Below are 25,976 nucleotides of genomic sequence, written 5' to 3'. Positions count from 1 at the left end.
ATACTTTTGAGTTATGTGTTTTTCTTCCTCCCTCTTTTCCTTCTCCCATCTCCATGGAGAGAAAAAAATCTGATAGAGATTATACATGTGTAATTACATTTAACATATTTCCATATTGTCATTTTGTGAAAGAAGAATTAGGACTTGGGTGAAGATGAGAAAGCAAAAATATAAAAGAAATTTAGAAAGTGAATATAGTATGCTTTGCCCTGCATTGACTCCATAGCTTTTTCTTTGTATATGGATGGCATTTTCTATATAAGATCTCTCAGGATTGTCCTTGATCACTGAACTACTGAGAGGAATTGTGTCCATAATAATTGATCATCTCACACTATTGCTGTTAATGTGTACAATGTTCTCCTAGTTCTGCTCTCTTCACTCTTGTTCAGCCATTCCCCAATTAATGGACAACTCCTCATTTTCCAATTCTTTGTTACTACAAAAAGAGCTGCTATAAATATTTTTTGTATATGTACTCCCTGACTTCTTAACAGCTGTTGGCATGTTAGTAGGGTAGGCAAAACACTAAGTTTCTTTAGACTTTTCTCCGTCTGAGGTCTTATCCATCTCATGTGGTAGGAGTGCCAAGGAATAGCAAGATAAGTGTCGAATCTTTCCTGACTCCTAGTCTGGTCTAGTCATTGCTCCTGTATTTCCCTTTTTCTTCACTCTTCCCTATCCTTCTTGTGCTCTCTTTGCTATCTGAATTCTATAGTTTCCCTGCCCTTCCCTTATTTTTCTATACTCTCACCCAATTATGTGCTGGTCAGGATTTACTTATAGTTCCATTAGTGTATAGAGTAGGACCAAAGAAACCTGGGTGTGAACCTGAGTCAGGCCTTGGCATGTAAGTACTCCTGCTGATGTCTCCCTTGTTAATACTTCTGGGCAGAAAAAAGTCTAAAGGAAAAACAAACAATAAGAAGAAAATCAAATCTGATGCCAGGAGGAGAGATATGGGTGGGCCTCAATTTCAGGTAAATAACTATTGAGTAAAAGTGAAGGAAATGATAGGTAACAGAGGAATGAGATTATTCTTATAGATGAATTGGTGAGTAAATTGGGGAAAAACAGTAGATAACTGTAAAACATGCAGTAAACCTGAGACTTTGGGTTTCTACCAGGATGTATGTGTATACAATTTTTAAATTGCATGTGTGTAGAATATATGTTTGTATAAGTTTGTACATTTCCATAATTTGTATGTCCCTAGAAATCTTTATCTATGATCTACCCTTCTCTTCACTTCTCAGTCCAAGGAATTTTCACTTGGGAGCAGATCTATATTATAGGCAACCCTGGACTGAGCCCATGTACTATTTTCTCTGTACAAAGGCCTTGTGAACCTGTATAAAAAAATACTGGACAGATATGTTTTGGCTACCTCTATGATGGTAAAACCCATTAGGTGAACAAGGTAAGGTGAGGTGTCAATAATCCCTTAACTTGGATAGAGGAAGAACTCCTTTTCAGCAATTCATACCCCTTTCTCTTTGCAGAAGTATAACTTTCACCTAACACCAGTAATAACTTGGTTGCCCCTTCCTTATCTCATATCCTCTTCTCGTATCTCATATAGCACCCAAAATTGTTCTACTTCTAGTTTAATACTATCTAGTCTCAACTAAGTATATGATTCGAACCTCTGGCTAGTTTGCACTAGGAAAATTCAAATTGAGTTTATAAAAGCTCTGTAATTTAAATCTTTTTCCATTTGGGGTTTGTTCTCTCTCCTTCCTCCATTTCACTTCTCTCATTTAGATAATCAAAAATGGCACAAACTCAAATAACTCTCAAGTTTTTAATACAATGTCACATACATACCAAGAAAAGAAAAGTGATGACAGCTCTAAACACTATCACATATTCTGCAGCTATAAATGGGAGAAGGAAAGAAGAAATAGGCTGAATCACTTTGCCTTCATTCTCTTTTCCATTGGGGAGTGAGAAAAGGCAAAATGGAGAGAAAGATAAGTATGTGGCTCTGAGCTTGCATTCCAAGAACAGCACTTGTGACTTTGATGGGAGGCAGAGACAAGGAATCTCTCAAACACTTTCACTAACAGACTTCCATTCCTGAATCTCCACTAATCACTGTCCAACTCTGATCTGGCCCAATTTTCAGTACATTATCATTGACTCTTGGGTCTTCTCTTTGACATCCTGGTCATGGAAAGAAGTAAATCAGCTAGCTTGCCTCTCAGCCCATAGTGGAAAAATTCAACATAGGTGCCCCAGTGGGGAAACTGTCTTGTCTCCTGTCTTGGTCATTTGCTGTTGTGCTCCAAGTCAAAGTCTCTGGTCCTCATCTTGCTCCTAGGAACAGAATTTAGCATGAATTTAGAGACAAGCTTTGATACTCTCCCTCTTTTTAGGAAGGGGACTACATTGAGAATACAATCTTAGCTATTAAAAAAATTTACCTTTTCAACACATCTCTCTGTCTTTCCTTGACATTACTTAACGGTACTCAATTCAAATTGCCCTTTCACCCAGCAGGTAAAGTTAGGGATATTGAATGATTAAGACTGAAAATTCTTCAATATGGAGACTTCAAAACAATGGTCTTATTCTGAGTTCTTTGAATACAGAGGTTCAGAAACAGTCTAAAGGGGAATGCAGAAAGCAAGCCCTTCCTTTTCCTCAACTCTGTCGTCAGGTCCTTTTCTATCACCACTACCATTATTTACAACCGCCCATGAATTCACTTCTTTATTCCACACCCTCTCTTCTGTACCGTCTTCTTGCTTAGTTTCTGCCTGTGTGATTCAACAAGTCTTTAGTGACTCCACTCTTGGGAAAAGGTTTCTGGGGATGGAAGAGAATAGATTATCTTGAATTGCTGACATCCTATGAATTCAATATGCACAATGAGAAACAAATGTGGTTCTTTACATTTCATAGGTACTCAATACATGTTGAGTGGCATTTAATTTAATGATAAGTAAAGGGAATATAGATGCCAAACTATTTGGCTAACTATTTAATAGGATTACTATGTCTTTGAGCCAGAGCATTTGAGGAAGTTTTCAGGAAGGAACACAGTATTTAAGATGAAGTTTGAAGGCTTTTAAAAGAAGTATGCCCTTGTTTTTCACAAATAACTTCTTAATACTTACTTTTTCAATTCCTCATATCCTTTATTCATAATTGCCTTTTCACTCATAGACCTATTTCATAGCATCTTAATGAAACATTAGAAAGCATTTGTGTTTTATAGCAAACAACAGCCTTGGAAGTTATGAACACTAGTGTATTCACAATTGATTTTAGAGAGGTAAGGTGAGTCATGGGAGGATAACTTAAGTAAAAGATAAATAATGCAGCAAAGATGCATATGACTTGATGGTAAGTCATCCCTCAGTGATTTGTCCATGATAATGGGAGAACAGGACAGATAGCCTCAGGTCCAGGAGCAATGGCAAATTATCATATGGACATATTAAACATTCACCTAAAGATAGCTGCATGTCTAGTGAGCCCCAAAGTTAATAAAGAAAAACAGTTAACCTGAGAGCCACTCCTTCTTATCTGGAAAATTGTACTTAGGAAACACAGAATTGTACTTAGGAAACACAAAACTTTACTTAGGAAACACAGAGTTCAGAGTTTTAATTCTATTTTCTATATTTATCTGTAACCTTGACTTAATTGCTACAAGCATTACTGAGACCCTGTAGCACCTCCACCACTCTTGCAAAAACCAAAATGAGGAAGAATATGACAATGAAATACCAAAAGAAATGTCCCATTTCCTTATTCCCCATGAGACAATTATAATTTTCTAGTGCAAAAGGGGGAGGTCTCATCTCATTGGCCCTGATAGTTAATTCATTAAGCCTTAGGTATAGACTGTTGCAAGCTAGTTACATTAAATAGTTTAAACTTAAAGGGAATGAGAACTAGGATTCTCATTGCTGGTTTCATTCCACAAAAGCCTGTTATTTTCTTGTAGAGAAGTATAGAGTCAGGTCTATTTCCATCAGAACATGAAAAGGGAGAGAGAAAAATGACATTTGGGGCAAGATTGCATTGGATTCTTAAATCAATTCAGGAAAATGATCTGAACATAACCTTTAAAAAAAATTAATTCTATGTGTAAATGCTCTAGAGTCATTTGTTCAAAGCAAGAAAGACTGCATTTACTCTTCAGGATACTACAGATCTCCCTGAAGGTTTAAGAATGTCTTTTCAGTAATTTTGTTGGGTTAAGATTCCATTCATGTGTATTCTCCCCAATGACTAATTCCTCAATTCCATTTAACCAATTAATATCAATAAACTTTTCTCTCAACACTACTACTCCCAACTATGTACTTTCCTTTATGTTACCTCTATCACTGGGGAGAATAGGGTCATATTTTGCAGTTTCTGATAGCTACCATTTATGTCACACTTTAGGTTTGCTAAATGCTTTACATGTTATCTCATTTAGTCTTCACAAAAACCCTGGGAAACAAGTGTTACTATTTTCACTATTTTATAGATGAGAAATTGAGGCTAAGAGAGTTTGAGTGACTTGCCTGAGGTCACATGCCTAGGAAATGCTAGGAAAGAATTTAAACCCTAGGCTTTCTGACTATCTCTGCACTGGGTCACTTCGCTTTTCTACATAGCTTTGGTCTCACCAAGTTAACTTCCAAATATGGCATAACCACTGATGAGTCCATCTCTCAGTTCTTGCAAGGCTAGGGCCCAAAGGCATCCCTTCTAACTTGAAACAATATTCCTCACTCAGAATCTATCAGGGAAGATCTCAAAAATTAGTTACTTAAATTATGTTTATAAATCCTCAGTCCTGGATCCTCAGTCAATTAGAAGATACTTCATCACTAAAGTGCCATCCCCTCAGTGACTCATGGCTGGAAGTACATTCATCAGCCTCCATGTGTGGGTTTGAACCCAGACAAAATATATATCTTGTCTATGACACATCAGGAAGAGCAAATCTACATATATGCTTCAAGGAAGCATTTCTGAAGCCCTTTGGCATCACGAACCCTCTTGGTGAAGTCTATGAACACCTTCTCAGAATCATGGTTTTAAAAGCAAAAATAAGCTTTATTGGCTTATAAAGAAAACCCATTATATTGAAATACAATTATTAGAATTTTTAAGTTCATTAACTCTATATTATAAACTTTTATTATCTGAATTAGGCCCCTTCACTAGCTGATCCCCTTTTTACACATAGGTAGATATATATGAAACCCAAAGTTCAGAAAAATGAAGAGGCTTTTCCAGTCTCACAAGGACAGTAAATTTAGTCTAGGGAAGACCCACATTCTATAGCTTCAGATCCAGATAATTAAATTTAAAGAAAATCCTTCTGACACACTATTGTTAAGTCAGGAGCATGTATCTGTATCTCCAAAAGGAGGAATGTTCAGAGTCATTGGCCCTTTCTTTCCTGTTTTTAACTCCATACATAAGATAGTTGGCTGGGGTTAGGGGTGTCAGCCATAGCCATGGATAAATTAGCTGGTCTACAAACTTATTGAACCATCATGTTCCAATAACCACATATATCTGTCTATCAGTTTGATAATGTTCACCATGTTTTGGTGATTCAGAGTCCATTCCTCAGACTCAACTTCTGCATTTTGGAGAATTATAATAAAAAATAAAGTATTGCCTTAGCTAGTCTACTAAAGATTCAAAACCTAGAAGAGTTATTTCTACAAGGAATTCTATGTATGTGAGTGATATTTTAATTATAATGGTTACCACTTGTTTCTCTCCATCTCATATTTAGGTGTTTATTTTTTTATAATATACTGACAACTTATTGTTAAAAATAAAATACTAAGAAAATAGTAAACTATTAGGTCAAAGGTTCATTTTTTAAATGTCTTAAATTTATCAGAAAGTAATTTCATATACTGACATGCTGTTTTTTCCCCCTTTTCAGCTTATCAGCTCTCCAAGTGTCCTCCTCCAACCATCCTTCCTAATGCTGAAGTCATCACTGAAAATGAAGAATTTAACATAGGTAGCATCTACTGAACTATTTTAGCCAGAATGAAGGAAACTTTGCTCAGTCATTAAAATCGAGAGCATCTAGAATGAGAGCATCTTAGGGGAGGGACTTTCTGGCAAAATTCACCCAACTGCAAACTCCTACAGAAGAGACCACTTTCTGTGAAGAAAAGCTATAATAGCCTGCTTATTTAGGAGATTTTTAACTCTTTAAGGGTATTCAAGAGGCATGTCTTTTGCATGGTTACACTGAGTATTTCTGCTGAAAATTCTTGTGATTTGGACATTTTTATTCAACGAGTTAATTTATTCAGCAAACTTTTATAAATGCCTCCTATGTGTAATGCACTTTACAATAAATGTTAAATCAGTTCCTATAAAGATTAAATGAGACACAGTCCCAATCCTCAAGTTTTAGAATGAACTTGAGAGATAAGATCTATATATAGGTAATGTGCTATAAATCAAAAAAACGCCAATTACATAAAAGGAATTCAAAGCCTAGATGATGGGTAGAGTACTTCAGCTGGGTAGGTAATGGAAAGCATTCAAACAACAAACATTTATTATACACTAACTATTTCTGGCACTATTATATATTTTGGGAAAAAAGATTACAAGGCAAAAGTGACAGTTGGTCATTAAATTTTTATTTAGTACATACTATGTATGAGATACTGTGCTAATTGTTGAAGATGTAAAGAAAGGCAAAAGATAGCCCCTGCTCTCAAGGAGGAGCTCAGATCTATTGGAGGAGGCAATATGTAAAAAAATAAAAACAACTATGTATACGTGAGCTAAATACAGGCTGAAGTGAAAATAACAGAGGGAAAGCATTAGAATTAATGAAACCGAGAAAATCTTCCTATAGATGGTGGGATTTTAACTAATGCTTGAAGGAAGACAGGGAAGCTAAAAGATAGAAATATAGGAAGAGATTGCTCCAGACATGGAGGACAGTCAGAGAAAAATCTAAAAACTGAGGGTTTGAGATGTTTGTGGAACATCAAAGAGGTCAGTGTAGCTAGTTGGAAGAGTACATGACAGCATATAAGGTGTGAGAAAACTCGAAAGGTATGATTATGTGGGAGAAGGAGGAACAGATTATTAGGGATTTTGAATAAAAAAAAGATGATTTTATTTTTGATAGGGAATCATTGGAGTTTATTCAGTAGGGAACTTACATAGTCAGACTGTGCTTTAGGAAGATTACTTCCATAACTGAATGGATGATGGATTGGAGTTGAGATAGTTTTATGACAGGGAAATCAACTAGCAACTATTGCAATAGTTCAGGCTTGACATGATGAGGGTCTGGACCAGGATGGTGGCAGTGTCAGAGGAAAGAAAGGAGTTTCAAGGACTACTATGAAGGTTGAGCAGCAGATTTAGGCAAGGTGAGAGTGAGAAGTCAAAGATGACACCTAGACTGTGAGCCTGGGTGATGGGGAAGATGGGGGTACTTTCAGTGAAACTAGTAAAGACAGAAACAGGGAAGGATTTTCAGGAGAAAATAAGATTTAAATATGTTGAGTTTAAAATATCCATGAGGCATCCAATCTGAGAAGTCCAATAGACAACTGGAGATAAAAGTCTGGAGGTCAACAGAGAGGTTAGGACATGATTAGTAGATTTGAGAATCATCATAAAGATGATCATTGGATCCATGTTAGCTGATGAGACCCCCCCCCCCAAGTGAACTAGAATAGAGGGAGAAGAGGGACCAGGCCAGAACTGTAGGACACCTATAGGTCAGTGGACCTGACATGAACAAAAATCCAGTAAAAGATACTGATCAGGAACAATCAGATGGTTAGGAGAACCTGGAAAGAATCGGGTCTCAAAAATCTAGAGAAAAGAGAGTAACTAGGACAAACAGTTGATTGACACTGTCAAATACTACAGAGGTAAAAAAGTATATGACTGGGGGGAAAATTTACTAGATTTCTAAATTAATAAATTATTGGTAATTCTAGAGAGAACAATTTCAGTTGGGTAATGAAATCAGAAGTCAGTCTGTAGATAGCTGAAAAAAAGAGTGAGAGGAAAAGTAAAAGAATCTATTATAGATGACTCTCAAGGAAATTAGTCATCAAAGGGAGGAGAGATATGGGACAATAGCTAATTGTAATGAATAGATCAAAGGAGGCTTTTTAGGGACAGCTGAGAATGTTTGTAGGCAGTAGGGAAGCATCCAGAAGTTAGGAAGAAATCGAAAATAAGAGAATGTGTGCCTCCTGGAAGGGGGAATCTGTTGGAGAAAACAAGCACAGGATCACTTGTATGTGAGAGGGAATTTGCATTGGCAAGGAGAAGGGCTTCCTTAGCATATGAGACCAGGGTGAAGTAGAACATGGTGGCAGAAGATATCTGGGTGATATGAAATGAAAGGGCTCCTGGTGAACTGTCTCAATTTTTTAAGTAAAATATGAGACAAGATTCTGAGCTGAGAGGATTGGGTCAGGAGGAGTCATGGAAAATTTGAGGATGAAAAAGTTTGAAAGATTCAGTGTAGGGAGTGGGATGATCAAAATAATTACTCAAAGTTTTATAGCCCTTATTCCAGGTACTTTACAAATATTATGTCATTTAATCCTTACAACAACCCATTTTACAGATGAGGAAACTGAGATAAACTGAGGTTAAATGACTTGACCAGGGTCACACAGTTAGTTAGTATCTAGGCTTCACTTGAACTCAGGTCTTCCTACTTTGAAGCTGAGTACTCTTATCAGCTGTGCTGCCTAGCTGCTTTCCATATGAATCACTAAGGGAGATATAGAAGGATTGTCTAGCAGCAATGTGGTGCCAGTACAAATTATGTAACATAAATTGGTAGTCAACATGATTTTGTCATTTTCTTTAGCTTCATTCAGCATCACACAGTTGAAGGCAACAGATGGGGGGAGTGATCCAAAACTGAGGCTTGGTAGGACAAAATAAGGTACAAGAGAAAAGGGAAATGTACAGTTGAGCTGTGGATCAAGAATGGAAAAGAGAAAAGAAAAACTTGTTCTGGGGTAGGGACTTGGAAGAGAATTAAAGGGTCAAGGAACTGAAGGTCACTGTATAGACAGAGGACAGAGTTAGTAGGAAGAATATTTTCTATAAAAATAGTGTTTTAAAAAGCAAACAGAGGTTAAGTAACTAACTGGTGCTAGAAAGGTAGGCCAGGAAGGTTGTGTCATCAGGAGGGAGCCAGATCACAGTAAGAGCCAGAAGATGGAAGAAATGAGAAAAGAAAAGATTTTAAATGTTTGTTGCCTATGGAACAGGCATTCCAAAGAACACAGTAGAAGGTGGGTAGCTTTGGAGTGGAACATGGGCATGGGGGGAATGGATTGAGGGGAATGGAAGAAGGAATGGGAATTTTCAGTGTAGGAATGACTAGGAGAATTAGGAAAAACCATGTAGAAGCCATCAAGGAAGTTAGAGATTAAGAGAGGCTGTGTTAATAAAGTGAGAGTACATTGTAGCATTGTAGTAAAACTTCAAGTAGAAGATGATTCTTGAACTAAATCAAGAAAACTGGAGTTTAAGAGAAGCAGAGTTAAGGTTAGAATATATTCTAGGCATAGGTGTCAATGGAAATCCAGGGACAGGAATTAAAGTTTCGTATGTGAAAAGACCAATTGGGCTGCACTGTAATTTTTAAGAAAAGTAATAATGTTTAATAATAGTGGAAGGATAGGTTTAGACCAAGTTATAACAGATACAAGGAGTATGGAGGACTAAAGTTTTTTGAGTAAGGAAATGATTTTGTTAGACCTGCATTTTAGGAAAATTGCTTATATTAAGGATTGATTGGAGTGGGGAGAGATTTGAGACAGAGTGCCCAATTAGGAAGCCATTTCTGCATTCTAGGAATGACAGAGCGAAGCAGGGTTTCATTGTAAACAAGTCATACTGAACTAATTTCATTTTCCTTTTACCTTGTCAGGGAAATGCTTTATAAGAGGGTTGACAAACTAGAGTAGAGGACCAATCCAGTCCACCATGTATTTTTGGGTGGTTCTGCAAAGCTAAGAATAGTTTTTACATTTCTAATAAACTAAAACAGTACTTAAATAGAACAAAATTTTAACGATGTAAAATAGGATTTAGGATTTAGCACAGATTGCCAATCCCTGCTATGTATGCTTTTGCCACAATGCACTTTATAAATCTCTTGTTCTATTCTTTAAGACACAATGGAAAGGTATTTTGGGGGCTGCCTAAATAGTTGAACAGAGAGTAGCTATGAATGGATAAATGTTAGTTTGGAAGGAAATCTCTAGTGGAGTCTTGCTACATGGATCTTACTTTTACCCTATGCTATTCAGCACTTTGGTCAATGACTTGTATCAAGGAATACATAAGGAATTTTTCATTTTTAGGTAATTCAATAAGCATATATTAAGTCTTTAGTATTTGATAGGTGCTAAAGATTCAAAAATGAGCAAAAAAAGACCTTTCTGTTAAGCAACTCATTGCCTAGACAAAGAAAAGAATCTGTACATATAGAGATTCAAAATAGATAAAGGTGATTTTTGGTGGGATCTAGGAAATACAGGAATTAGAAACTTAGGGAGTCAGGAAAGACTTCATGGCAAAAGGTGTTGTTTAAACTAAACCTTGAAGAAAACTAAGGAGTAAGAAAGAGGCTTTGAGATTCATTTTCCATCCCACTTGATTTCCACACAAGTGAGACAGCCAATGCCAAGGCAGAGAGACAGGAAATGAACCATCATGTACAAGGAACATTTGTTGAATTGTAGTGTTCACATAGGAGAATAAGGTGTAATGAATCTGGCAAAGTAGATTAGAGCTAGGTAGGGAAGGACTTTAAATACCAAGCAATGGAATTTATACTTGTACCAGGTGATATAAAACTAGCGCATTGAATGACACCAATAGTATAGAAAATAACCCTAAGAGGATGATATGATGAGCCAAAACTAATGAAATTAAATTTGATAGGGATAAATATCAAATCCTATTCTTAAAAACAGAATATCAGCTGTATAAGTTTGGGAAGATGTAGCCTGACAATATTTATTCTGAAAAATGTCTCAGTTTTATTGAATTACAGCCTCAATATGCATCAGCAGAGTAACATGCAGTCATAAAGTTCATGCCATCTCTGATGGTATTAATAGGAAATAGCATTCAAAACAAAGGCGGGGAGCCCTCTTCTGCTTCACTCTTATCATACTCTGTCTGGAATATTATGTTCAGTTCTGGATGTCACATTTTAGAAAAGACAAGTTCAGAGGAGGATGTCCAAGAGAATGAAAGGATTAGAAAATAGGTTATATGATGATTAATTGAAGAAATGAGAATGTTTAATCTGGAGACAAAAAGAGAGAGAGAGAGAGAGAGAGAGGATGCTATATATCTTCAAGTATTTGAAGTGCTGGTATGTAAAAGACAAATAATGCATGTTCTGTTGGCACCAGAGGCAATGGAACAAAAGTGCAAAGAGGCAAAATGAAATGGGCTAACTAAGGAAGTAGTGGATTCCCCTTCCTTTTGGGGTCTTGAAGCAGAGAATTGGCAAGGATATTGTAATCGGGAATCTTGTTCAGGTATGGGTTGATTTCAAGTTACTTTCAGTTTTGAGATTCTTTGAGATATTAACTGAAATGAGGAAATTCACTGGCTTTGTCTCTAGAGAAGCCTTGTTCTCTTTTTCTCAGGGGACATTGTGAGATACAGATGCCTTCCTGGCTTTTCCCTGGTGGGAAGTGAAATCCTGACATGCAAACTTGGGACTCATCTTCAGTTTGAAGGACCACCTCCAACCTGTGAAGGTAACTACCAAGAATTATTCCATTCCTCAGATTCAGAATTTGGTAGGAGGAAGTGCTGAGATAGCCTTGAGGGTTTAATCTGAATGACAAGCTTTTGTTTAGAGTTTCTCAGTATAGACTTTAGAACCCAAACCCCTGTCTATTCAGTAGTCATGTTGCCATGTTAGCCATGTTGCCAATCACCCTTTTGACTACATAGTTACTTCTATATGAGAGTTAAATACATTTCATCAAGTAACCCTGACTTTGAACTAAAAACCTATGGAGACAATGATTATTCTGCCTTTTCTTTAGATTCCATGGGAGTAAGAGGAACCAGAAAATCATAATTGACTGTTTAGCTCAAATTCCTAGTCCATGTGGGTGAATGGAGAGGTGTGATCATAATGTTCCCTTAAATTTAAAGGGGTGTGGACCATAGCAGTCTCATCCTTTCCTTCCTGAGAATCATAGAACATGCTGCCAGTTGACTATTAGTTCCCAGTTTCTGAATGCTAGCTAATTTTGGCATAGTTTTAAATGTAATTCTCTTTTCTTGAGGACTGAGTCTGGTAGAAAGCAGCTGATTATGTTGCCTGTCAGCTAGAACAGTGACTGCCAGGACAATAACTGTGTCATCACAGGAACCTGTTGCAGGAAGAATTGTCCCCAACCCCTAACTTCTTATAACTCATTGTAAATCAAGCATACATGACTTACTAAGCTTTCTTTTACTTTATTCATATTTGCTGCTTGTCCTTCCTCAAAGCAGAGTACTATATTTCCTCCTAAAAACAGTGCCCATAGTGGATCAAGCATAAGTCCAAGTGTGTTGTCTCTATAGTCTTGGCATCCTGAGTGAGGGGCTCAAAGAGAGGTAGGCTCCATATTGTTCCATGGATTTTATACATGGAGAAGTAGGAGATTGTCAATGAACAGGAGTACCTGAAAATTATTAAACTTTTAAGTATTTGCTTCTGCTGTTAGTGGATTATGAGGAAATCAATTTTTAACCTAGGCTGGTTTCCCTAGGCTGACTTGCATCTTCTAGGAGATTTCCCATGAGCCTTCTTCAAGGTTGTCACTAGGAAAGAAAAATCTGCTAACAGCAATTATGCAGTGCATTCCAAAGACACAGATAATCAGGGCTGTTGATAAAATTTTGTGATGCAAGAACTATTCAATAAGTATAAACCTAAGCCATGTAATAATCTTTTCCATGGGTACTTACTTCACATTTCACTACTGTGACAGGATTGCCCCTGGGAGAAGTACATCCTCACTTGCTTGAAGATTTTAAGCAAAAGTTCAATGACCACTTGTCAGGTATAAAGGGTTCTTTTATCATATAGACTAGATATGGATCAGATGCACTCTTGAGAACCCTTCCAATTCTAAAATTATTTTCATACATAATTTTATTGGTGCGGGAACTTCCTCCACTTAAGAAGGATCACAAACATCACAGGTCAGGCAATAAGACCCACTTTATCTTTGACCAGATGATTTCACAGGCCTAAGAGTACACTCTGTGGTCATAGGAAAAGTCCATTTTAAAGCTGTTATGAAGTTCATCAATACAAAGATTACTGTATGTGGTATAATAAGAGTTTGGGTAATCTAAGTCCCCCTACTAAAGTGAGTATTGTGGTCTAATATGAGACTGGAAGTCTTTTGGGAGCTTCTCACATCCATCTCCTCCCTCCAGCTCCTATACTTGCCTTAATTCCTTGGGAACTTTACAAAAGGTTCACAATTCATTAATATGTAGCTATTAATGATTTTGTTTTTCTTTCTCCAAGTGCGATGCCCAATGGATGAACTCTTGACAGACTCTACTGGAGTGATTCTCAGTCAGAGCTACCCAGGAAGCTACCCTCAGTTCCAGACTTGCTCCTGGGTGGTGAGAGTAGAGCCTGGCTATAATGTCTCCCTCACAGTGGAGTACTTCCTCAGTGAAAAACAATATGATGAGTTTGAGATTTTTGATGGTAAGTGACTGTAAGATATCTAAGGGCTAGGGATGAAGGAAGGTGATAGGTTTCCAAAGCTTGGAGGGAGGACCAGATTTCAGACAATATCTTGTTCCTGATTAATAGGAGCAGAAGAGGTTGTCATCTCATCCTCTCGAGATGTTCCCATATTCTTGACAAGTGAGAAGTGTTCAGAACATTTCCAGGGACATTTGGGGTAGGGGAGGACATTCTTCCAGGCAACTTTATCTCTCTAATTTCCCTGTGAAAATAAATGTTTCCCTGAGGTGTTTGTCCCACTAAAACCATGTATCTTATCCAAGTGAATTAGTGCCTCATTATTGGACCAGGTGTCCTAAAAGATTTCTACATGATAAGAATCTTCTATCTTCCCCTTATTATAATCCAGTATATCTCTAATTTCATTCTTACATAATGAAAATAATAACCTATTCATATAGCCTCTTATCCTGAACTGTGCTTAGCCATTTTCATTTATACACGGTCCAGAAAGGTTCTATTCAATGTTCTAGAAACATCCCTTTTAATATTCGTGTGGACCAGTACTTTGAAAGACATTCCTTCTTTTCTCAGATCTCACTATATCACTGACCTGTCCCTTTTTTCAATCATATATTACCTTGAAGATGTCTCTTATGCCAATTATAGCACATATATCATGTTATGGAATATGTTGAAGCCGACATAAACCCATCATACTTATTTTTATTGCCCTTTAAAATCACAGTGACAGACTGATCTCTGAACTGATGACCAACTTGCCAGGTATGGAGAGGTTCATCACCAGTGGGATGGTCACTAGGTGATGAATTTTTTGACTATGACAATCTATGAAACAATCCATTATTACTATTCATAACTAAAATAGCTCACATTTCTACAGTATATAAAAAGTGTCTTTCCAGGAGACATGAACTTCTTTCTCTCACTCTGAGAAGGCTGATAAGTTGAGGAAGAGACATAAAGATGACTAGCAATACTGAACAATGATATGGACCAGAAGTTATATAGTGACAATGATTATGTTGCTTCACATTTAAATAACAATCTATACAATAAGCTTTGTTGAGTTTTGCACTTTTCTAACCACTTTGTATTGTTGATTTTAACTGATCCTTGCAATAGACTTGCAAGGTAAGAAGAGCAGTTGGGTTTTCCCCACCATGACAGAGATGAAGACCCACCAACAATTTGATGTAAAACAAAAACAAGGGCCCCTAACTCAAAAGATGGGAAGATGAAGTGGTCAACTCCTTTCTGATAATTCAATCCCTTAGTCAAGATGCTCCATTATGCCTCCTGTCAGACTTACTATGTACATGTCTCCCTCTTACCCTCAGGTCCATCAGGTCAGAGTCCATTATTGATAGCCTTAAGTGGAAATTATTCAGCACCCCTAACTGTCACCAGCTCAGGAAGCAGTGTGTACCTGCGTTGGTCCTCAGACCATGCCTACAATCGGAAGGGCTTTAAGATTCGCTATGCTGGTGAGTATAGGAGGAAAGAGTCCAGAGCAAGAAATTAACCCTTTGGTTTTTCCCCTTGAACTCTCCTTCCTTTTGTTATATATCTAGAATGTTGAAGGAGTTCCTCTAGGATAATTAATAATTCTCACTTTCATCCATTCAACCTTGTGAAATGGGACTCCAGCCCTGAAATTATGATACTAGTCTCTCCTGTTCTGATGCCTCACATCTCCTATTCAAAGATATTTCCCATCCTAATTTTTTTGCTGTCTCTTATTCACAAGACTTTGTTTAGAAAAATAAATTGATAGTTTTAGGAATTATCTGATAATAGCTAAAGATATTTTTGTCCACAATGTATTTGAATTTTGATAGAATCCTTAAAAACAAAAACACAAATGAAATCACTGTCTGTTGCTTTCACTTCAAGCTTAGAAAACTATATATGGGAGAAATATTTTAGGGCTGCAAGATGGGGTAAGGGAATCTTCCTAGTTCTCCCCAGTGTTAATATTTTAAAGACCAGTCTGCCTTTCAGAAGCCCTTGTAAGTGTGAGGTAAAAATAGCCTAGGCAAATCTGGGAAGGGGAGGCTTTTAAGCAGGCCTAAGGGGAAAAAAGAACCAACATATATATATATATATATATATAGCACTTCATATATACATAATATATAATTACTGTACATAAGTGTCACAGCATTGTAAAATAGGTGATGTTATTAGCCCCAATTTGTTTGTTTAAAAACTGAAGCACAAAGATGTCAATGCTTGGGCCACAAAGTGACTAACTCTTAAAAAATTGCATTTGACCTTGACAAGTCACTTAACCCCATAACCTTACAGAAATAATTTTTTTAAAAAGTTGAATTTGTACCCAAGCTCATTGCTTCCTTATCTATCAAACTTTCTACTACACTTTGCTGACTCATTTTTCTGTTCCACTTTATCCCTTTCCAGCCTTGAGAGATCTTCCACCAAAAAGAGACAGCAAGATAGCTTTGTAGCAGTGAATTCCTGATCCAGGGGCCAAAAAAGCAAAACAAAACAAAAAAGGCATATGCTTTCATTGATTTTCCCAAAGAATAATTTTAAATTATTTTATTTTTTAATTCCTAGTATCTGCATTAAGCAGAAAACTTCAGTGTCTCAGTGAACCTATTTAGAAGGGACTGAGCTAATTAGTTTTTAACTAATAAAAGCAACACAAATAGTTGATGAGCATGTTCATGTAGATTTTACTATTAATAGTTGTATTTTTAAATCTGAGGGTCATCTCTTAAATATGACATATTGTAGAGGAGATTCTTTCCAGGTCATAGTTGGACCAATCAACCTCTACAGTCTCTTTCAGTTTGTAAATGTTACAATTCCTATTCATAAGTTAAACAGGAAACAGAGCTACCCTCAGGCAAAGTCAAAAAATTGGGGAGAGCAGTAGATATTACCACCAGGAATCATTCAATCACAGAAGTGGAAGAGGTTGTAGGGACTATTTAATGCAATCCCTACCTGAATCATGAATTCACTGTATAGTCAAGCCATTTAGTCTGTGCCCTGCAAACCTCCTGGGATATGGAGTATTCAATGCCTTCAAAGGCAGTTCATTCCAAAAATTTTGAATAGCTCTGATTTTTCTTTCATTGGTCATAGTTCTGCTTTTCTATAATTTCCCTTTGGGACCATCCAGAACAAGTGTCTTTCCTCTTCCACATATCAACTCATCAGAAATGATCCTTATATCTCTTCTAATCCCTGATTCAGACTCTCTTGGCAAGGGCCAAGACAGGAGGGAAGGAGAAGGGGAAGGACATACCCTTTGGTCATGTCCCCTGAGTAGGAGTCACAAATGCATCATGAGTATAACTTGGAAAAGTTTTGATGGGGAAAAAAACAAAAGCTATTGACTCAAGGGAGATTATTAATTTTCTGTGAATTTCACACATTCTAGTTCTCCTTATTTCCTTCCTTAGACCCATTACAAATAAGAATCCAGAGTTCACCAAAAAATCAACTTTGCAACTAACCTATTTAAATTGCTGTTTGCCCTGGGCTGTTTGGGAAATGAATTAATTTGTGTTACGGGGTGTAACTCTGTCTGTGTCAGCATAACTAGATTCATTGTCTGAATTGAATTGACCCATTAGTTCATTTAACTAAACTGACCAATTCTTTGTACCTGATGATGAGAGGCATTCTTTTCTTCTGTAATGCTAAGCAGCTTTTGAAGTTTATCTAAGTCCCAAAGATCCCTTCTTTCTCTTTTTGTCTCCTCCTTCAGCTCCCTACTGCAGTGTCCCAAGCCCTCCACTCCATGGCTCTATTTTAGGCCAGCCTAGTACCCATCCTGGGGGGTCAATTCATTTTGGTTGTAATGCTGGCTACCGCCTGGTTGGACACAGCAAGGCAATATGTTCCTGGCACCCCCAGGGCTATTACATGTGGAATGAGGCCATTCCTCTCTGTCAAGGTGAGAACAAGGGTCTTGGGAAGACAGAATATTCTATTGCTTATTTGTTTTTTTTAAACTTTGTTCAATATTTGCTGAATGCCGGAATATTCTTAATCCTATGTCACATACTATGGGAAATGTAGGGAAATGGAAGACATAGTTGTAACTTTATCTAGTTAGGAAGACAAAATTAATACACACACCAGAGAGGACCTATCAGTGCTAACTTATATGTTCAAAAACAATCCTGACAAGACTTGTGATAACACTTCTAATCAGCATCTAAAAAATGAACTCATGTGTCAAAGGGCTCAGGTAATGTGAGAATGCTCCGTTTTAGAGTTTTGAAGGAGATGGGAGAGGCTAGATGGTATATTTCTGTGCATGTATGTTTCAGCATGTATATGTTTCTATGTGTCAACATACATATATGTATCAGTGTAAAATGTTCAGTAAATTGGCATAGTGAACAACTGATCATTTGGGGAGCAGAGAGGTTCCCTATCATTCCCCTTCCCCACTATTAGTGGGGAAGTTTATAAGTAGATTATAGACCACACACAAACCAGATGCCAGATAACAGTTCTCTAGATTCCTAATTCCCATCACATACAAGGTTCATGGTTTGTAGTATCCTAAGCGGGGGCTCTAGCTGTCTGTCTCCTTGTCACTGGGGCCAATCATCATTCTTTTGTACTCCTTGTATCCAATTCCAGGAAGATTGCCCAAGGGCTATCAAAGACCACAGTCTCAGTCATACCTTTATGCTATTTCCTTAGAATAATTAACAGGGATATTTCTCAGACACAGCAAAATCAGTCTTAAAAACTTAGGGATATTTTGACAGTTCACAAAAACACATCTCAAGATAATAGCACAATAGGATTTGAACTGAATAAAGAAGTTAGAAACTATAGAAGCATGAAAATCTTTGGTTTAATCTTCTTATTTTACAAATGAGAAAACAGATAATCCAAGAAGTCAAGTAACTTAATAACTACATATAAGTGAACAGGTCCTGGGAATTTATTTTTAAATAAGTTTTTATTGATATTCTTTGCTTCTTATAATATCATGTAAAGGGGAAATGAAATGATTCAACAATTGTTAAGATAGAGAACCTTGTGGAATTTGAGAAACATCTGCAATCACAGCATGCTATTCCTGTGATGTAATTGAGAAATGAAAATTATAAGACCAGAATTATGTCATTCATAGCAAAAATTATGGACAGAGTAGGAAAAACTTGAGTCTTCAATAGAAAACCTCACCAAAGAAACAAAGGAGAGAATACTAGATTAGAAAAGCAAATATATAGAAGTGGACAACCTAGAAGAAGAGAAGCGAAAAGAAAAGACATTAAAAGAAATTATGTTCATTCTGCTAGCAAAATATACTGAACTTGAAGACAGTTTGCACAGAGACAATATGGATCATAAGTCTCCCAGAGTAAATGACAGGATAAAACCTTAATGTCATAATGAAGAAAATAATAGAAGAGAGCTGCCCAGAACTTCTAAATATAGAAAACAAAATTCCAATTAAACACACTCACAAATAATCTCCAGAAAAAAATTAAATTATTATTTTAAAGCCAAGACCTATAGTGATTAAATGTAACAATTCAACTAAAAATGACAAATTCTACAAGGCATTAGGAGAAATAATTTCAAATTCTCAACAAACCAAAACAAAAGAAAAAAAGAACATTCAAGATAACACTAGTCACTTCTACATTCACTATGAAAAGGATGAAGGAATGGAATAATGTACTCCAAACAACAGTGGAGCCCAGGGTACAACCCTAGGTGACCTATCTACATAGCCAAGCTTAATCCCATAGCCCTAAAATAGTAAAGAAAAGTTTGAAACATTTTAAGAAAGAAAATCAGAACTGAAGAAATTATTTGCCTTCTAAACACCCCAAACAGCAGGAATGTAGAAGGAATGAATAAATGGAACAGACAAGGACAATAATAGCAGCAGAGTGATAGCAGAGAGAACAGTAAGTGATTTCTTTCTAAATGTACACAGGAAGTTAGGGGTGAGGTAAAAGTACAGCAGAGGTAACAGTAAAGAAGGAGGTATTATAAACAGAAACTGTCTGCCCTAAAGGTCAGTGTTTCTTTTGGGAGACTAAATTACAATATAGGAGGATACCTAGAAAGAGAAAGGGGAGTAGAGAGATAGAGTGAATTGTGTATCAAGGTCAAATCAAGCACTAGCAAAGGGGAGAATGATTTCTGTGGTTTCAGAAAGAAAATAGCTTAAATGGACGGCTAGGTGGCGCAGTGCATAGAGCACTGCCTTGGAGTCATGAATACCTGAGTTCAAATTTGACCTCAGACACTTAATAATTACCTAGCTGTGTGGCCTTGGGCAAGCCACTTAACCCCATTGCCTTGAAAATTCTTAAAAAAAAAAAAAAAAAAAAAAAAGCTTAAAGAGGAGTGAAGAGTGGGGGGCTAGAATTGAAAAGGGGAGATAATTGAAGGAGATCTTACTTTGGAAGAGGGAGTAGAAATGGTTGATAAAGAGAAATGATGATTTTTCTCTAGGTGATACTTTGATGCTTTAAAAGTCTACTGTTTTCATTGGTGATTACTTTAGAGGAAGATTGCCTTTGGAGGAAAGCATGAACACAGGATGGGGATTTCCAGGTTTATGTAGAAAAGCAAAGAAGGTCAACAAGAGCATAGATCAGTGGCGGTCTGTATGCTAGGGGAACAAACCTATTACATGGCCATATCCTCTCTGATACCTGAAATAATTTACATTGTTTTGAGAGATAAAATGGAAAAGAGGAATCCATGGGTCAAGCTTTCCAAGGCAGAGATGGAGAGAGCCCTAAATGTGTACCTTGGAAGGTTTAATTGCATGCAGAATACAGAGAAAAAAGAGACCAAATAATTATAGAATCAGAAAATGAGGATCAAGTAAATAGAATGAGAAGATAGATAATTATTATGGTGAGAGAAATCCTTTTTGGAAAGGGTATAACAATTGAAATTTAAAAACTAAGGAACAGGACCAGTTAAAGGGGAGGAGAGAAAGGAGGAATCTACTTGACTGAGAGGAAATGAGAGAGGGAAGAAATATATAACCAGGAAAAAAAAAACAGGAGAAAAAAAAGAAACCAATAAAAAACCCTAAAGAGAAAGGGATATTAAATGAGAAGAGGCAATCATGAATGAGGGGAAGAGAGCCAATGAGAACAGGGCCACTTTTAAAAAGACTAAAATTAAATACATGAAAGAACATGATAATATGTTTGCAGCAGAGGGAGCTTGAAACTGTAAAACTTCTGCACAGACAGCATCAATACATCTAGGATAAGGGAAGTAGTCAAAGGGGAAATTTGCATCATATTTCTCTGATAAGGGTTTGGTATCCTAGATATGCAAATAGTTAATAAAACTATTTAAGATTAATAACCATTCCATAATTGATATATGGTTGAAGGATATGAATAAATAGTTCTTAAAAGAACTGCAAAGTATCCACATCTTGAAATAATCACTGAAATCACTAATAATAAGAGAAATACAAATACAATAATCTGTGGTTTCACTTCACAACCTGTAAATTGAGGAAAATGACAATAGAGAGATTGTGGGATGATAGGCATACCGGTAGAATTATAAAATAGTACAGTCATTTCGAAAAGTAATTGAGAATTATACAAATAATGTGAATAGAATGTCCATGCTCTTTGAACCTCTTTGAAGCCATTAATAAAAAAAAAAGTATACACATACAGACACATACACACACACACACACACACACAAAACAATTAAAAAATACTTGTAACAACATTTTTGTAATAACAAGAATTAGTAACAAAGGAGATGCTACAAAGTGTGTTATGTGAATGTAATATATTATTATTATACTGTAAGAAATTAAATGAGATAAATGTAAGAGAAGCATGAAAAGATCATTATGAACTAATGCAAAATGAACTAGGCAAAAGAAAAAAAGAATATACATGGTAACTATAATCATGTAAATAGAAAGGAAAATAGCACCAAAAAAGACAAAAATAAATGTAACAAAATTATAAAAAGTAAATGGGACTCAAATGAAAAGATGAAGAGATACCCCCCCAAACCTGCTCTTTTGTGGAGGTAGGTAGTCTCCAGCTGTTACACATTGCTCATATTTTCAGACTTTTTCAATGTATCTATAAATTGTGCTGATTCTTTTTCCTCTCCAAAAACTTATCATTTGTCCTATTGAATGATTCTCTGGAAGGGAGTGTTGGGGAGAAGGATACATGGGGTAGTATGGTGATATAGGAAACAGAAAATATCAATAAAAACTTATTTTTAAAAATAATATAGGGGCAGCTAGGTAGCACAGTGGATAGAGCACCAGGCCTGGAATCAAGAGTACCTGATTTCAAATCTGGCTTCAGACACTTAATAATTGCCTAGCTATGTGACCTTGGGCAAGTCACTTAACTCTTGTTGCCTTAAATATCTATATCTATATCTATATCTATATCTATATCTATATATATGAACTATAGAAATACAGAAATCTGGTTGGAATTAGCTCATGGAAAAACTTCATATATTAGCTAGAGGAGTTTTCATATTATTCTAAAGGCAACAACCAGGGAGGTACTGGAGATCTTTTTGGAAGCTGTTTGTAGAATGAATTGGAGAAGAAAGGCACTGAAAACAGGAAAATAAAGTAGAAGGCTTGTATACTAGTCCAGATAAGACCAGGAAGACCTGAACCCTAGAGTGGTGGTATAAGTATAGTAAAGGGAATGAATATAAGAGCTACTAAAGTGGAAGAATAGGTAGGCCTTGGTAACTAACTGATTATAGAGGATGAAAGAGTCAGTGATGTCTGAAGTTATAAATATGAATTACTGGAATTTTGCATCAACAGAAATGGAAATGGGAAGTTCTGCTTTGAATATGTCAAGTTAGAAGTATTAATGTTTCATACAGGAAATGTTGATAACTTATTTTGATAGTGTCCTCTAGTAGACAATTGAGGATATAGGACTTCATTTCACTGGAGAAATTAGGGATTCAAAAATCAATTTAGGGGAAGTACCAATAGGTGTGGATCTTAATTTAGCAAAAGACAGAATTAGATAAAGCATTTATTTATTCCAATGTATTTTAAAAATCACAAGGAAATTTAAAGGCCCAAAATGAAACAAACAGGGGGACAAGTCATGGATAAAAATGGTATACTCAGAAATCTTAAGTTCAATGGACTTCAAGTATCAATACAAGGAGGAAAGGGGAATTAGCAGTTGTCCATTCTTTAGGGCCATTCTTTACATAGGTCTCCCATATCTGTAATGCACTGCCTCATAGAAGCCCTAGTTTCCTTCCTGGCTCAATCCAAATTTTGCTTCCTACAGAATACCTTTTCTGATGTCTCCAAGTTATCATCTTACAGGAATTATTTGGTGTCTACTTATCTGCACATATTATTTGTCTCAGTAAATGTAAATTTCTTCAGAGCTAAGATGATTTCATTTTTTTGGTCTGTGTATTCTCAATGCCCACTAATGTGTCTGTACTACCATATTGCCAGTTAAACCAGTCTAAAGAGTTTAATCTTTTTATGAACCATTTAACTTTGCTGTACACCAAGTTGTAGATTCCTTGTGGCTCTATTCTGCAATTGAACTTAGTTCCGTTTCAAGAAAATAAGCATTTTTTAAGCACTTTTTGTGTACTAGCCTCTATATTGGTCCCTTAGGATTCAGACAAAAAGAATGTCTTGCTCACCTTCAAGGAACATATTTTGTTAAGTTTCTCTCAAGAACTTTGGAATTTATTGTATGACATTGGAAACACCAGCACAAGGCCACTCAGCATGGTACTGTCATTAGAGAAGGTGATGTGCCTCTATGAGCAAGGCAGAAATGAAGTAGCTCAAAAGAAATGCAAGATGCACAAATTTGGAGAATCTGATACAAATCTTCACATGGACTATTTGTGCCTGACCTGTAGTAGAATATAAAGTCTAATCAGCTTCAGTCAGATACATTGTAATTTGACTCTAACAAAGTGATATCATTTGGTCCTCTTCAGGAATGAAGGACAACCACTACCATTTTGTTGGAGGAAGCAATATAGGACATAGATAAATGAATAAAAAATATATAAAATGGGAATGTAATTTCTTGGTGGTGCCAAGGAAAAACACTACCAACTAAAAAATTAGAGTAGCAGCTTGTAGTTGAACTTAAGTCTTGAAAGAAATTAAACGGATTCCAAGATGATGTGGATGTGAAGAGAGAAAATGCTCCAGGCATGAGGAAGGTTCTTTGTAAAAGATATGGATGTAGGAGATAGAATGTCATAAACACAGAACAACAAATAGGCAATTTGTCTAGAACATCGAGTGAGCGAAGAGAAATAAGGTACAGTCAAGACAGAGAGATGAATTGGAGTTAAATCATGATGGATTTTAAATATCATAGATAGGATAGGGGATAGAAATGATGATTCAGAAGAGAAGCCTGAGTCAGAGAAGTCACAGGCAAAAGGTAGAGTAGGATAGACCATTGTGTTTGGAATCAGGGAGAAAAGGATATCTAGAAAAAAAGGGAGCATTCAGCAGTATTGAAAACTACAGGGGCAGCTAGGTGGAGCAGGGGTGGCTAGGTGGCGCAGGGGTGGCTAGGTGGCCAGGGGCGGCTAGGTGGTACAGTGGGTAAAGCCCCGGCCCTGGAGTCAGGAGGACCTGGGTTCAAATCTGGCCTCAGACACTTAATAATTACCTAGCTGTGTAGCCTTGGGCAAGCCACTTAACCCCATTTGCCTTGCAAAAAACCTTAAAAAAAAAAAAAGAAAACTACAGAAAGGGAAAGAAAAATGAAGGATTAGAAAAAGTCATTAGAATTAGAAAGTAAGAGTTCATAGGTGAAGGAAAATAAATTTTCCTCTGTCTGAACCAAAGAGAGACCATACAGTTCCCCATATCTACTATATAGTAAAACCCTAAATTTCACACTAAACCAAAAAAGGTTTATTTTAAATTCAGTAAGAAAGTAAAGTGACTTCTGCCCTAGAACACCAAAAACCAAGGATCCAGAAACCCATAGGCAATAAATTGTAAAGTGTATTCTTAGTATCTCCCAGCCCCTAGACCTTCAGTGGAACCATAAAAAAGACACATGTGTTGTGCAAAGTTCTGTGTACAAACACAAGAAATGATGTCCTTATACTCAGAACAAGGCAACTCAAGGAGAGAAGTTCTGAGGTCCCTAAAACTTTGCCTTGATATACCTTAAAAACTCAGGTTATGAACACCCAAAATCCAGGAGAGCCAAATACCAAGAAGAAGAGGTCAATACAAGGACTCAGGATACAAAAAGTAAAAACAAATTAGACCAACTAACCCATCCAAAAATCTGCTAGGGGTGGAACCTGGCCCTGAGAGAAAGCCCCAATTCAAAAATTAAATCTGGAAGTTTAGATAAGAAAAAAACAGCATTCAGTATCAAAAATTACTGCAAATCTAATCTTATGACAACTATGAGATTCAAAGGGGAAACAATCATTTTTATAAGGACTACATACATCAACTATCAAACCGAGAGATAAAATATGAACTAAAAGTTCAGGAAGAAAAAGTTTGAAAGAGAATAAGTAGCTTAGGAGAGAAATTGGTTAAACCTTACCCAAGGAATTTAATCCATGAAAACTAGAATAGATCAAACAGAAATCAATGATTTGTAAGATAGTAAAAAATATCAGAACAAAATTAAAGGATTGAAAAATAGAGGAAATTTAAGCTATCAGATGTTAAAAACAACTGACCTAGACTACAGGGGAGAGTGAGAAAATTTAGAAATCAGGAACTCCCTGAAAGTCATGAATTTTTTTTTTAGGTTTTTGTAAGGCAAATGGGGTTAAGTGGCTTGCCCAAGGCCACACAGCTAGGTAATTATTAAGTGTCTGAGGTCGGATTTGAACTCAAGTTACTCCTAACTCCAGGGCCGGTGCTCTATCCACTTTGCCACCTAGCTGCCCGAAAGTCATGAATTAAAAAAAAAAACCTGGGCCCTATGAGAAATAGTTTAATTAAAGTAATCAGAATTGAAAATTGTTAGATCTAGAAAGCAATAAATAAAATAAAATAAAATCATTGCCTGAAAGAAATCCCAAAAGCATAATTTTCATAGCCAAGCAGTTATAGTGCCAAAGAACTATAGTCAGGATCACAAAAGACCCGAAACTTTATACTATTAACAAGAAGAAAATCCCCTAAATGTTCTAGTTTAACTTAAGAGCTACCACATCAAATTTTTTAAAAAGCACTGTAGGTA

General features: G+C 36.4%; 1 protein-coding gene across 1 annotated transcript in view; it reads left to right on the top strand.

Annotated features, from left to right (window-relative positions):
• The window catches only part of LOC141508065 (CUB and sushi domain-containing protein 2), a 619,633-nt gene that overhangs the window by 528,417 nt on the left and 65,240 nt on the right, over positions 1–25,976 (top strand). The window contains exons 43-47 of the mRNA XM_074216347.1: positions 5,915–5,995; positions 11,661–11,774; positions 13,556–13,744; positions 15,088–15,234; positions 17,493–17,681. Coding sequence (XP_074072448.1) covers positions 5,915–5,995; positions 11,661–11,774; positions 13,556–13,744; positions 15,088–15,234; positions 17,493–17,681 — 720 coding nt within the window. The remainder of the gene's footprint in view (positions 1–5,914; positions 5,996–11,660; positions 11,775–13,555; positions 13,745–15,087; positions 15,235–17,492; positions 17,682–25,976) is intronic.

This window comes from Macrotis lagotis, chromosome 1, assembly GCF_037893015.1.
Source record: "Macrotis lagotis isolate mMagLag1 chromosome 1, bilby.v1.9.chrom.fasta, whole genome shotgun sequence".
NCBI lineage: Eukaryota > Metazoa > Chordata > Mammalia > Peramelemorphia > Peramelidae > Macrotis > Macrotis lagotis.
The sequence above is the reverse complement of the archived record's forward strand: the minus strand, read 5'-3'. Positions and strand labels throughout refer to the sequence as shown.